Source organism: Salvia splendens, chromosome 15, assembly GCF_004379255.2.
Source record: "Salvia splendens isolate huo1 chromosome 15, SspV2, whole genome shotgun sequence".
NCBI lineage: Eukaryota > Viridiplantae > Streptophyta > Magnoliopsida > Lamiales > Lamiaceae > Salvia > Salvia splendens.
The window spans coordinates 4494074-4507959 of NC_056046.1; the positions used below are offsets into that span (position 1 = coordinate 4494074).

The 13886-nt window shown below is 31.5% G+C and overlaps 1 protein-coding gene across 1 annotated transcript; it reads right to left on the reverse strand.

Annotated features, from left to right (window-relative positions):
- Positions 1 to 2877: 2877 nt before the first annotated feature.
- On the reverse strand, positions 2878 to 5493 carry LOC121769189 (chorismate mutase 1, chloroplastic-like). The gene is made up of 6 exons (XM_042165915.1): positions 5027 to 5493; positions 4297 to 4525; positions 4131 to 4217; positions 3710 to 3853; positions 3365 to 3457; positions 2878 to 3285 (listed from the first exon to the last, which is right to left on the reverse strand). Exons 1-6 carry the CDS (start codon positions 5206 to 5208, stop codon positions 3043 to 3045), a joined length of 978 nt encoding a protein of 325 aa, XP_042021849.1. The 5' UTR covers positions 5209 to 5493; the 3' UTR covers positions 2878 to 3042.
- Positions 5494 to 13886: the final 8393 nt, after the last annotated feature.

Consider the following 13886-nt stretch of genomic DNA (forward strand, 5'->3'; position numbering starts at 1 on the left):
CAGAAGAGCCACCTACAGAACAAGAGACAGGACATGGCAGATTACCCCACAGGAGTACGAGGGGCATTCCTCCTCGACGATATTCTCCAGACTGGAAAGGACGAAAATCAAGGTACTCAGTTGCAAATTTCACCCAGGGACACCTTACTGAAATGGCTAGAGCGTTTGAAGCTGCTCTCTATGAAGAAGAAGAGATTCCATAATCCTTCGAGATGGCAATGCAACACAAGCACTGGAGGGAAGCCATGAAGAAGGAGATTGATGCCCTGAAAAAGAATGAAACATGGGAGATATGTACTCTACCTCCGGGAAAGAAACCAGTAGCTTGTCGGTGGATCTTCACCATAAAACGACGTGCAGATGGTTCAATCGAGAGATACAAGGCAAGATTGGTTGCTAAAGGATACACTCAAGTGTTTGGAGTAGACTATGAGGAAACGTTCTCCCCGGTGGCCAAACTAAATACAGTAAGAACTCTTCTTTCTGTGGCTGCATGCAAAGAATGGCCATTATACCAGTTGGATGTGACAAATGCCTTTCTTCATGGTGAACTTGAGAAGACCAAGGAAGTCTATATGGAGGTCCCACCAGGTCTGTACGAAGAATTTGGAAAAGGGCAGGTATGCAGATTGAAAAAGACCCTCTATGGGTTAAAGCAATCACCCAGAGTATGGTTCGGAAGATTTTGTCAGGCAATGTTCAAACATGGCTTTAAACAGAGCCATTCAGATCACACACTATTTCTGAAAGAAAGGAATGGAAAAATGACATGCTTGATTATTTATGTTGATGACATGATCATAACAGGAGATGATATTGAAGAAATCCAGAATTTGAAAGAGAATCTCTTCAAAGAATTTGAAATGAAGGACTTAGGAGCTTTGAAGTACTTCCTTGGGATCGAAGTGTTGAGATCCAAGCACGGAATCTTCTTAAGGCAGAAGAAGTATATACTTGACATGCTCACCGAAATAGGTATGCTTGACTGCAAGCCTGCTGAAACTCCAATGGTACCCAACCATGGGTTGAAAATTGTAGATGGAGCTAAACCTACAGATCGTGAAAGATACCAACGGCTAGTAGGAAAACTCATCTACCTTTCTCATACCAGGCCAGACATCGCATATGCCGTTGGAGTTGTGAGCCAATTCATGCATCAGCCTCAAGAAGATCACATGGATGCTGTCACGAGAATTGTGAGATACTTAAAAGGAACATCTAGTTATGGGATATTCCTAGAGAAAAAGGAAGATTTGGAAATTGATGGGTACACAGATGCAGATTGGGCAAGCAATCCAGTCGATAGAAAATCAACTGGAGGGTATTTTACCTTTGTTGGGGGCAATTTAGTCACGTGGAGGAGTAAGAAGCAGAAAGTGGTTGCCTTGTCAAGTGCGGAAGCTGAATTCCGAGGGATCAGGAGCGGTCTTATGGAGATACTTTGGCTTCGAAGATTATTAACAGAAATTGGATTCCCACCGACACGGAGGAGTCAACTTTTCTGTGACAATAAAGCTGCAATTAGCATTTCAGAAAATCCCGTACAGCATGATAGGACCAAACATGTGGAGGTCGATCGTCACTTTATCAAAGAGAAACTTGAAAGCGGAATTATTGAGTTCCCATTTGTCCGATCTGAGGAACAACTGGCAGACATTCTCACCAAGGCGTTGAGTCCTACAAAATTCAAAGAATTCATTGGCAAGTTAAGTATCGGGGATACCGTTACTCAACTTGAGGGGGAGTGTTGGAAAAGAAGATGACATGTGTTGGAAAAGAAGACCACATTAATATGCCGCCCACATTAAGTAGTGTAGAGTTCCTAAGTGTTGTAAAGTACCAACTACATTTATTGGTGTACTAGAATGTTCTCATTCACCCTATAAATACTAGGGTGAATGAACATTTGAAAGATATGGAAAACAAACATTGAAATATTTCTCTATACACTTCTTCCTATCAAATGACTAACCAATCTTTCTCCACCTCTCTCGATTACCAGAGACCAGGGGCAGACCATGGTTTTTATTTTGCAGGGAGTATATAAAAGCAAATTAAAATCTTATCTCAAGTTAGAAATTACAAGAGAACTGTAGTAAATCATTTATAGCAATAAAAATCTTATCTCAAGTTAGAAATTACAAGAGACCAGGGGCAGACCATGGTTTTTATTTTGCAGGGAGTATATAAAAGCAAATTAAAATTATCTTTTTCCTTTTAAAATTCATTAGTCATTATTTCACTATTATCTTGTTATCTCTGTAATTTCTTTTCATCCCTTCCTCGCCCTCGCATCCAGTGGCTCGGACCTTAGTACCGGTATAATTACGTAGGGGTTGACGTTCGGTGGCTACGACGAAGATTCGATCAATTTTGACCATTTAAAATAAAACATGATAGAAGGCCTGTAAAATCAAGTGGTTACCAAATATGGAAATGAGGACATTGTGTTGTTGCAATTTGATAGAAAAATACAAAGGTGATGATAAGGATGTGTTTAGCAGTCCTGATTTGATACTACAAATTTTGTCAACTTAATTCATTTACCGTAATATAGAGAGTAAGATCTGAATAAACAGAGCCTAATATTTGTTGATTAAATTACATTAAATAGGCTATATGACAGCATTAGTTATGCTTATAATAGTTCCCTTTGTTTTCCCTTTTCAAGTATTTCAAATATTTAGCGTCATTTTCGTAAAGAATAATATTTTTAAAATCGTCAAAATAAATATGGGCATATTAGGAAACTTCTTAGTAAAATTATATTGCTACTACTTTTTTTAAAAAAAATCCTGATCAACTTGTTACTCTTTCCATATAAATGTCTGATTTTGATATTTCAATCTTCTAAAGCGTAATATGAGAACTGCAACATAAGCCTGAAACTGGAACACGAAAATATTAAATATTACAAAATACAGAATGAAAAGTTGTTCAGCATTGAGGACTCAGTCCCAAACCGATCATTTATCTATATGAGCTGCTGCTACTCACGGGAACAGTCCAGTTCCCCTTCTTGTTACTCTCCTCGTTTGCGACTTAGTCGAGTCTTCTCAACAGATACTCAATCTGAACTTGCTTTGTCAATGGCATGATCCAGTCCCAGTAAAGATCAGCAACTATGCTTGGTTTGATTCTGTAGACTGGCTCAGTGCTGTCTCCGTCTTCGTCTCCAGGGAGAGTCACTTCTTCGCCGTATTTGCGGGTCTTCATCTCAACTCTTTCCCTGATAGCCTGTTCGACTTCTGGGTATGTCAGCAACGCCATTAGTCCATCTCTGTCCTGCATCGTCAAGAAAACATTTTTAAAAAGCAGCACAATGAGGGATGATGGAGAAGTGATGCTAGTAATGCCAACGTACTTGTGCTTTAATGGCAGCTCCGTAAGTATCAGGGGATTTCCGAAATTTAGCTTCAGCCACAAATTTACCATAGTGAACTCTCTTTGACAGGACCTGCAGATGGGAAGAGTAAGATAGATTGAGATATGGTTGTCACGAAGGATATGCATTCATGTTCTTCATATTCAGAAAACAGAGAAAAGCAGCATAAGGGAAATATGTAAATCATTAACATAAAGCAAACTACGGTCATTCAACATGAGTTGTGTAATTGAACGTGCAAAGAGGCGTTGGGTATTAACATGCATTTCATTTACTTATAATAGTATAATCTTTTCCAGTAGCGAAGATGGTCAGAATACATACCTGCAAACAAATAGTGTCGCAAGTAGCAGATGATCCACAGTTACCATCATCACCTTCTCTAACTAATCGAGGGAGGAAATTGTTGAAATACAAGTCCCATAATTGACTGTTGATATTGATCGAGTCTGCTGCAGGATGGAGAACCTGTGGAAGTTTAAAGAACATACTTAATTTAGCCTATAAGAGTCAAGTTTATCATAAAGCACAAACCCTATTCAAAAGAACACGAAGAATCTATTGACAAATTATCATCAAGGAGCTCGATCCATAGATTTCGAGTATCATCATTCATGTTTAGGTCCTTGTCTAATTATATATTCTAAACTTGACAAGAATAAAGTGTTCCACACAATAAACTCCATGATCTTCAATTGGTTAGATTTAATAGTGCTAATGGAGAACGAGTCACTTATTACTTTACCCGTGGATACTCAAGCGGAGGGAACACTGGCTCCTTAACAACATCAGGGAAGAAAGGATGCTCATCAGGACTGTTGTATCTTCCAACCTAGATCAAAAAACCAAAGAAAAACGAATAAGCTAGAATATCGAAAGATTCTAATAGGCTTGGATGTTGTTCGACATACTGCTGCGTGAAGCTTTTCAGTCTCTTTGATCATGTACTCGAGCATAGAGCCAGTATATCCTTTGACGGGAAAAGCATTAGGATTATACGTTTCCGCATTGTAACAAAGCTGAGCTCTCTCCAAAACAGCAAAGATAATGCTGTCCTCTTGCCTTATCAACGAGTTTCTGATCCCCTCAAGGGTATAAACCTCACTCTCATCTATCCTATGTCTCGATTCCACTGAGAATCTATTCAACAAAAGCTCATAAAAATTAGTTGTTCAGTAGTAATATAAGGTGATTAAGATAACACAGTTGGAAAATGGCTTCAACATGAGGCATAAAATGAGACAGTAACTACAGATAGAAGTTACAAAGAACAGAAACACCATCAATATATCTCTATGTTTGATAACACAATTCCAGAAGCAAACAACCAGAGGTTGTTCATTGCAGCAAGATTCAATGCTAAAACTACATAACAGAGAAATCAATTGAAATCAGAAAAGGCGAACTCTGTATACGCTACTTTTGATAGGCCAAAATTTCTATGTAAAAAGTAAAGCTCGATTTCATCAGAATTCTCCCAGGTTAAGTCAGAATGCACAATCACACATTGCAGCATCGCAAATTGAATCACAAAACACACACGAATCTGGAATTACAAGCAGGAAGCGCAAGGTGAAATGCATACATTCAAAAGGGGGAAAAATAATTTCATAAAATGAAATACAAAATTGAAATTTGTACCCCATAGTAGCTCCTGTTGAAGCTCGAATTCTGATTGCGCCGATACTCAAACTCCTCGATTTCTGAAATCGCACAGTGCAATTTCTCCCCAATTTTTTCACGGTGAAACGGTGCGAGGGCCTGGAAATGCAGGGGCCGGCGACCACGGTGGAGGAAGCAGCTGTCAACATCTTTGCCTCCATTTCCAAAACTCACAAGAAAAGGTTGGCGAGAAATGGAAGGATTGTTTGAGGAAGAAAAGCAGTGAAATGCAGGAAAGAAGGTGGGTGTTTGGAGAAGAAGAAAGCAAGCAGTATATATAGAGAAAATTCGTAGTGGGAATTTAAAGCTGAATGACGTCTGATCTCTTTGTTTGTGTGCAGGTAGTTGGTTTGCTTCTCTGAGTTGAAGTAGTTGAGTTAGAGAGAGAGAGTCAGAGAGAGATAGAGAGAGGTAGGTAGAGCTGTAGAAGAAAGTGAAACGCCATTTTTACTACCTTTGTTTATGTTTTCTTTCTTAATAGGTTTAATTATCCATTAACTTTAGTAGACGGAATTAATTGATTTTTTTTAAACTAGTCTCTCTATTTATAGTAGTAGACGAATGAGCAGAAATTCGATATTAATTGAATTTTTTTAGTGTATAGTAATTAAGACTAGTCTCTCTATTTTACCGTACTAGTAGATAAATAAATAGAAATTCGATGTAGTGAATTCGAGGTTGACTAATTTCAAACATTAATTATTCTAACATTAGACTTGTTCACGTACACGCTTCATCGTTTCTCTTGTTTTTAAGTGATGGCCCGTGAGGCGCACGTGCATATAAGTGGGTGGCTTTAACTTTTGCTAAAGTCAATAAATTACGTAGTACTCAATATTTACACGCAAAAATTATTATAGAAAGTTAATGATTTTTGCGTGTAAATATTGAGTACTACGTAATTTATTGACTTTAGAGAAAGTTAATGCCACCCACCTTATATGCACGTGCGCCTCACGGACCATAACTTCAAAACAAGAGAAACGATGAAGCGTGTACGTGAACAAGTCTAATGTTCGAAATCAGTCAACTTTGAATTCACTATATCGAATTTCTATAATAATTTTTGCGTGTAAATATTGAGTACTACGTAATTTATTGACTTTAGAAAAAGTTAACGCCACCCACCTTATATGCATGTACGCCTCACGGACCATCACTTAAAAACGATGAAGCGTGTACGTGAATAAGTCTAGTGTTAGAATAATTAAAGTCCGAAATCAGTCAACTTCGAATTCACTCTATCGAATTTCTATTTATTTATCTACTAGTACTGCAAAATGGAGAGACTAATCTTTTGATGGATTCAAGCATTTCTTCCTTCCTAGTATAAAAAGTTTTGTGAAGCCTCAATTTCGGCATGTACATTAGATGACATGTTCCGCGCTATCTTTAGTTCGCCCACAGGTTCAAGTAAAGAGATTATATATTTTCTAAAAAAATTAGGAAGGATAATAGTACTCTATCCGTGCAAGCAAAGATTATTAAACAAAATATTAAAGATAATTAATTTTTATGGAATACAATTGCTGTGAACGGATGAAAAAAAAATCTTAAATAAAATTTTGTATTAATATTTTGGTAAATACGTTGATTAGGTGTAAATGTATAATAAAATTTGAAGGTTTGGAAGTTACATATTCAAGATGATATCTTAACATTATAAATTTAAACCTTAAATTTGATATTGTCTTTTGATGGATTCAATGCATATCTCTATGTATAAAAAGTTTTGCGAAGCCTCAATTTCGGCATGTACAGTAGATGACATGTTCCGCGCTATCTTAGTTCGCTCACAGGTTCGAGTAAAAAGACTGTATATTTTTCAAAAAAACTAGGAATGATAGTACTCTATCCGTGCACGCAAAGATTATTAGACAAAATACTAAAGATAATTAATTTTTATGGAATACCATTGCTATGAACGGATAAAAAAAATCTTAAATCAAATTTTGTATTAACATGTTGGTAAATGCGTTGATTAGGTGTAAATGTATAATAGAATTTGAAGGTTTGGAAGTTACATATTCAAGATGATATCTTAACATTATAAATTTAAACCTTAAATTTGATATTGCCTTTTTGATGGATTCAATGCATTTCTTCTTGTGTATAAAAAGTTTTGCTAAGCCGCAATTTCGGCATGTACATTAGATGACATGTTCCACGCTATCTTCAGTTCGCCCACAGATTCAAGTGAAGTGATTATATATTTTCCAACAAAATCATGAATGATAATAGTACTCTACCCGTGCACGCAAAGGTTATTAGACAAAATATTAAAGATAATTAAAATTTATGGAATACCATTAATGTGAACAGATGAAAAAAAAATCTTAAATAAAATTTTATATTAATATATTGGTAAATGTGTTGATTAGGTGTAAATGTATAATAGAATTTGAAGGTTTGGAAGTTACATATTCAAGATGATATCTTAACATTATAAATTTAAACCTTTTTGATGGATTCAATGCATTTCTTCCTGTCTATAAAAAGTTTTGCGAAGCCTCAATTTCGGCATGTACAGTAGATGACATGTTCCGCGCTATATTTAGTTCGCTCACAGGTTCGAGTAAAGAGACTATATATTTTTCAAAAAAATTAGGAATGATAGTACTCTATCCGTGCACGCAAAGATTATTAGACAAAATACTAAAGATAATTCGTGATGTAAGATATTGTGATGCCTCAATTTCGCTATGTACACAAGCGAGACTGAATCACGAAATATTTTTTATAAATGTTCAATGATATTTGGGGTGGGAATTTAAATTGAACTTTTGGAAACACGATTGGCAGTGCTTTAATTAGGTGTAAATGTGTGATAGAACTTGAAATTAAGGATATTATATATTTCAAAATTATATTGAAGCGTCATAAGTTCGAACTATGAATTTGATACTGTTTATTTCATAGGTGCAATGCATTCTTTAACTCAAAATTTTGGAGGTTATATTTTTCAAAATGATATCGTAACGCCATAAATTGAAAACCATAAATTTGATTTGTTCTTTTTTCATAGATAGAACGCATTTCTTCAACTTATAACAATAAAGGTCACAAATTTTAAGATGATACTTTAACGTCATAAGTTCAAAACAAAATTTTGATTTTTTTTAAAATTTCATAGGTACGATGCATCTTCAACGTATTGATTTTTGGAATTATTTCTAAAATATATGTGAAAGTGTATTTGAGAGATTTTAGTCATTTTTTTTGTTTTTATTTTTTACTTTTACACTTATCATTAAAATTTATTTGATTCACCTTAAAATATAGAAAATGATTAACTTTTCGGGATGATCATACCACTGGCTGTGGAGAATAAATTATAGTATTATTATTAAAGAAAAATATATATCTTCAAAGAAATTTTATGCACGTTAAATGGGTGCCATTGTGTGAAAAAAAATTAATTTAGAAGATTACACATTTCAAGTATGTTGTAGCGTTATAAGTTCGAACTATGAATTTGATATTGTTTTTTATTATAGATACAATGCATTTCTTTAACTTGAAAATTTGGAAGTTACATACTTCAAAATGATATCGTAACACCATAAGTTGACACCATAATTTGATCATGTACTTTTTTCATAGATACAATGCATTTCTTCAACTTAGAATTATGAGGTTATATATTTTAAGATGATACTATAACACATCATAAGTTCAAACCACAATTTTGATAATGTTTTTTTATCGTATATACAATGCATTTGTTCAACTTGGAATTTTGATTTTAGAATTATTTATAGAAAAAAGTGAAAGTGTATTTTAATTTAATATTTAAAAGTTATAGTTATTCCTTCATTTTTTTATTTTACTTTTAAGCTTATCATAAAAAATTATTAGATTCACATTAAAAAATATTAGAAGATAATTAATTTTCAGAGATGAACAAACCACTTGCTATGGATCACAAAAAATTACATTATTATTGAATGAAAGAACAAATCTTCAAAGAAATTTCGGATAAATGATCAAAAATATTTAGGGTGAGAACTTTAAGTGCGTTGATTAGGTGTAACTGTATGATAGAATTTGAAATTATGGAGATTCCATATTTCAAAATTACAGTATATTGTAGCGTCATAAGTTCAAACTATAAATTTGATATTTTTTTATAGATACAATATATTCTTTAACTTGAAATTTTGGAAGTTACGTAGTAATCAAAATGATATCGTAACATCATAAGTTGAACCCATAAATTTGACTTAGTTCTTTTTTCTTAGATACAATGCATTTCAACTTATAATTATGGAGGTTATATATTTTACGATGATACTGTAACGTCATAAGTTCAAACTACAATTTTGATATTGTTTTTTATCATTGATTTAATGCATTTCTTTAACTAAGAATTTTGGTAATAGTACTCTATCTTGCACGCAAAGATTATTAGACAAAATATTAAAGATAATTCATTTTTATGGAATACCAATGCTGTGAACGAATGAAAAAAAATCTTAAATAAAATTATGTATTAACATATTGGTAAATGCGTTGATTAGGTGCTAATGTATAATAGAATTTGAAGGTTTAGAAGTTACATATTTATATCTTAACATTAAATTTAAACCTTAAATTTGATATTATCCTTTAGATGGATTCAATGCATTTCTTCCTGTGTATAAAAAGTTTTGCAAAGCCTCAATTTCAACATGTACATTTGTTCCGCGCTATCTTTAGTTCGCCCAGAGGTTCAAGTATAGAGATTATATGTTTTTCAAAAAAATAAGGAATGATAATAGTACTCTATCCGTGCACATAAATATTATTAGACAAAATATTAAAGATATTCATTTTTATAGAATACCATTAATGTGAACGGATGAAAAAAATCTTAAATAAAATTTTGTATTAACATATTGGTAAATGCGTTGATTAGGTGTAAATGTATAATAGAATTTGAAGGTTTGGAAGTTACATATTCAAGATGATATCTTAATTAATTAAACCTTTTTGATGGATTCAATGCATTTCTTCTTGTGTATAAAAAGTTTTACGATGCCTCAATTTCGGCATGTACATTAGATGACATGTTCCGCGCTATCTTTAGTTCGCCCACAGGTTCAACTAAAGAGATTATATATTTTTTTAACAAATTAAGAATGATAATAGTACTCTATCCGTGCACCCAAAAGTTATTAGACAAAATATTAAAGATAATTAATTTGTACGGAATACCATTGCTGTGAATAGATGAAAAAAAATCTTAAATAAAATTTTGTATTAATGTTCAAAGATGATATCTTCACATTTTAAGTTCAAACCTTAAATTTTATATTTTCTTTTTAATATATTCAATATTTTTTGTGAGTAAAAAGATTTGTGATGCCTCAATGTTGGCATTTACATTTAATGTCATATTCGAAGATATCTGTAATGCGCCCACAGATAATGGTGTGAGTAAAACGATTCATTTTAAAAAAAATAAAATCAAGAATGATAATAGTACTTCATCTATGCACGCAAAGATTATTAGAGAAAATATAAATAAAATTGTTTTTTATACCATACCTGTGACTGTGAGCCGATGAAATATAGATAGTATTGTTGAATAAAAAAAAGATTTTAAAAATAAAATTTATATCAATGTCCAAAGATATTTTGGACATGAAATTGAACTCAACTACTTGCATACATGACTGTAAATGCGTTGATTAGGTGTAAATGAGATATAGAATTTGAAATTTTGGAGGCTACATATATTCAAGATGATAATTTTACATTATAAGTTCACACTTTAAAACAATATTATCTTTTTAATAGATTCAATTCATTTCTTCTTGTGAGTAAAGAGATTTGCGATGCCTCAATTTAGGCATGTACATTAGATGTTATATTCCGCGTTATTCTCTACTTCGCCCACAAATTATGGTGTGAGTAAAGAGATTTGTTATGTCTCAATTTTAGCATGTATATTAGATGTCATGTTCCTCGTTATATCTACTTCACCTTCAGATTATGGTGTGAGTAAAGAGATTTGTGATGCCTCAGTTTCGGCATGTACATTAGACGTCATGTCCATGTTATCTCTACTTTAATTTGCCCACTGATTACATTGGTGGCAAATAGTTTTATACAAATGTGTGCTCACTTTATTGAAAGCTGAATGATTTGTGATCACTTTGTTGTGTAAGGAAGTGAATCGCCATTTCTACGACCTTGGTTTTAGGTTTTTGTTTTCTTTTCAAAGTGGATTAATTGTCTATTGACTTTATGATCTAATTTATTAGATGGAGTAAATTGATTTTTTTAGAGTGTGTACTAAGTAAAGACTAGTCTCTTTATTTTATAGATAAATAAATAGAAATTCGATACGGTTAATTCAAACTTGATTGATTTTGAATATTAATCATTTTTAACGCTATGTTTGTACATGTACACACTTTATTGTCTGTCTTGTTTTTCGGTTGGTGGCATAACCTTCTTGGGTGGGAATTTGAATAGAACTATTTGGGGACATAATTGTAAGTGCATTAATTAGGTGTAACTATACGGTAGAACTTGAAATTATGGATTATATACTTTAAAATTATATTATAGCGTCATAAGTTCGAACTAAGAATTTGATACTTATTTTTTTCATAGATACAATTTACTCTTTAACTTGAAATTTTGCAAGTTACATAGTAATCAAAATGATATCGTAACGCTATAAGTTGAACCCAAAAATCTGATTTAGTTCTTTTTTTAGATATAATACATTTTCTCAACTTAAAATTATGGAGGTTATATATTTTAAGATGGTACTGTAACGTCATAAGTTCAAACCACAATTTTGATATTGTTTCTTTTATCATAGATACAATGCATTTCCGAAACTTGGAATTTTGAGTTTAGAATTATTTATAAAGTATATGTGAAAGTGTATTTTAATACACAAATTTGAAAGTTGTAGTCAATATTTTTTTTTACTTTTACACTTATCATTAAAATTTATTGTATTCACATTTAAAATATATAGAAGATGATTAAGTTTTGGGATGATCAAACCACTCGTTATGGATGAATAAATTATACAATTATTATTAAAAGAAAAAACAAATCTTCAAAAAAAAATATGCACGTTAATTAGGTATAATTGTATGATAAACTTTTCATTTTGAAAATTACATATTTCAAGATTATGTTGTAGAGTCATTAATTTGAACTATGAATTTGATATTTTTTATTTTTTTTATCATAGATACAATGCATTTCTTTTAACTTGAAATTTTGGAAATGCCATAGAATGATATCTCAACACCATAAATTTAATTTTGTTCTTTGTTCATAGATACAATGTACTTGTCTCTAACTTAAAATTTTGCTAAGTTACATTGGAATGAAAAGTTCTTTAGCATTAAGCTCAAACCGATAATCTAAAAAAGCAGCTACTACTACTACTACTCACGAAATCAGTAAATATGGACATATTCAGATCCACTTCTTGTTACTCTTTTAATTTCAATTCTATTTAGTCGAGTCTTTTCAAAAGATGAACTTGTTTTGTCAATAGCATGATTCAACTACATGTAGTTGAATATTATATTCATCATGTCACTGCATTATTATTTATTGATTTTTTTTAAATTCTTTTGTTAGTACTAAACATCACTTTCTCTATTTATCATAAAAAATTTATAGAATTGTGTTATTAGAAAAACTATAAAAGATAAATTTATTTTTGGGATGGATGAAGTATTTTAAATAAAAAACAAATCTTCAATAAAATTTTATATACTGAATTTTAAAGATATTCAGGGTGAAAATTTAAATTAAACTGGGTACATAATTGTAAATGCGTGTAGATGTGCATAATTACGTGTAGATGTGCATAATTGTGCATACATGCGCAAAATAATTTAAAATTTTAGAGGACACATATTTTAAGATGACAAGTTCAAAACACAAATTTAATATTTTGTTTTATTAGATAAATGCATTTCTTCAACTTAAAATTTTTGGAGGTTATATATTTCAAGATGATACCGTAACGGTATAAGTTCAAACCATTTTTTTTATAGATACAATGCATTTCTTCAATTTGAAATTTTGGATGTTACATATTATAGATAATATCATATCATCATAAACTCAAACCACAAATTTAATACTTATTGTCTTATTTTCATAGATACGATATATTTTTTCAACTTTATAGTTTTGTATTTTACAAAATAACAAAACATCAAATAGATAAATACCACAACTATTTTTGACTCTTTTACTTTGCTAAGTGTATTTGAATAATTTACGGTCTTGCATTCACAAAGCATGCCGAACTCCATATACATATATTTAAACCCAACACTTTCAAATATTTTTAATGTTCAAAATATACTATGAAAATGTGAATTTGTTTTAATTTATGAATATCAACTCAATCCAAAAATCATGAATTGACTTGAATAGTTCGACAATTTAATAAAGATATGATTAGAGATTTTAGATTTATAATCTGAAAATAATCTCAACACGAATAACCCTAAACCAAATACCTCACAATCCGATGGGATTAAACTCGAAATTAACTCCCGCCCCATTAGATTTATCTTAAATAAATGTGTTATCATTGGTATATTTTAAAAGTTATTGTAATAAATTATTTTTAACTTAATATGTGAAATTGTATTTTAATTTAATATTTGAAAGTTATAGTCATTTTTTCATTTACTTTTACACTTATCATAAAAAATTATCAGATCCACATTAAAAAATGTGATAATTAGTTTTTTGAGATGGTCAAACCAGTTGTTATGAGTCTTATGACTGAGTAAATCATGTTATTATTGAATGAAAGAACAAATCTTCAAAAAAAAAAAATTATAAATGTTCAATGATA

What these genes read in the sequence shown, in the direction of transcription:
- LOC121769189 (XM_042165915.1), bottom strand. Translation starts at nt 5,208, where the DNA reads ATGGAGGCAAAGATGTTGACAGCTGCTTCCTCCACCGTGGTCGCCGGC. An exon ending in CTGAAAAGCTTCACGCAGCA is followed by an intron (nt 4,218 to 4,296) that starts GTATGTCGAACA and finishes TTTTTGATCTAG; the next exon opens with GTTGGAAGATACAACAGTCC. An exon ending in GCGACACTATTTGTTTGCAG is followed by an intron (nt 3,458 to 3,709) that starts GTATGTATTCTG and finishes TCCCATCTGCAG; the next exon opens with GTCCTGTCAAAGAGAGTTCA.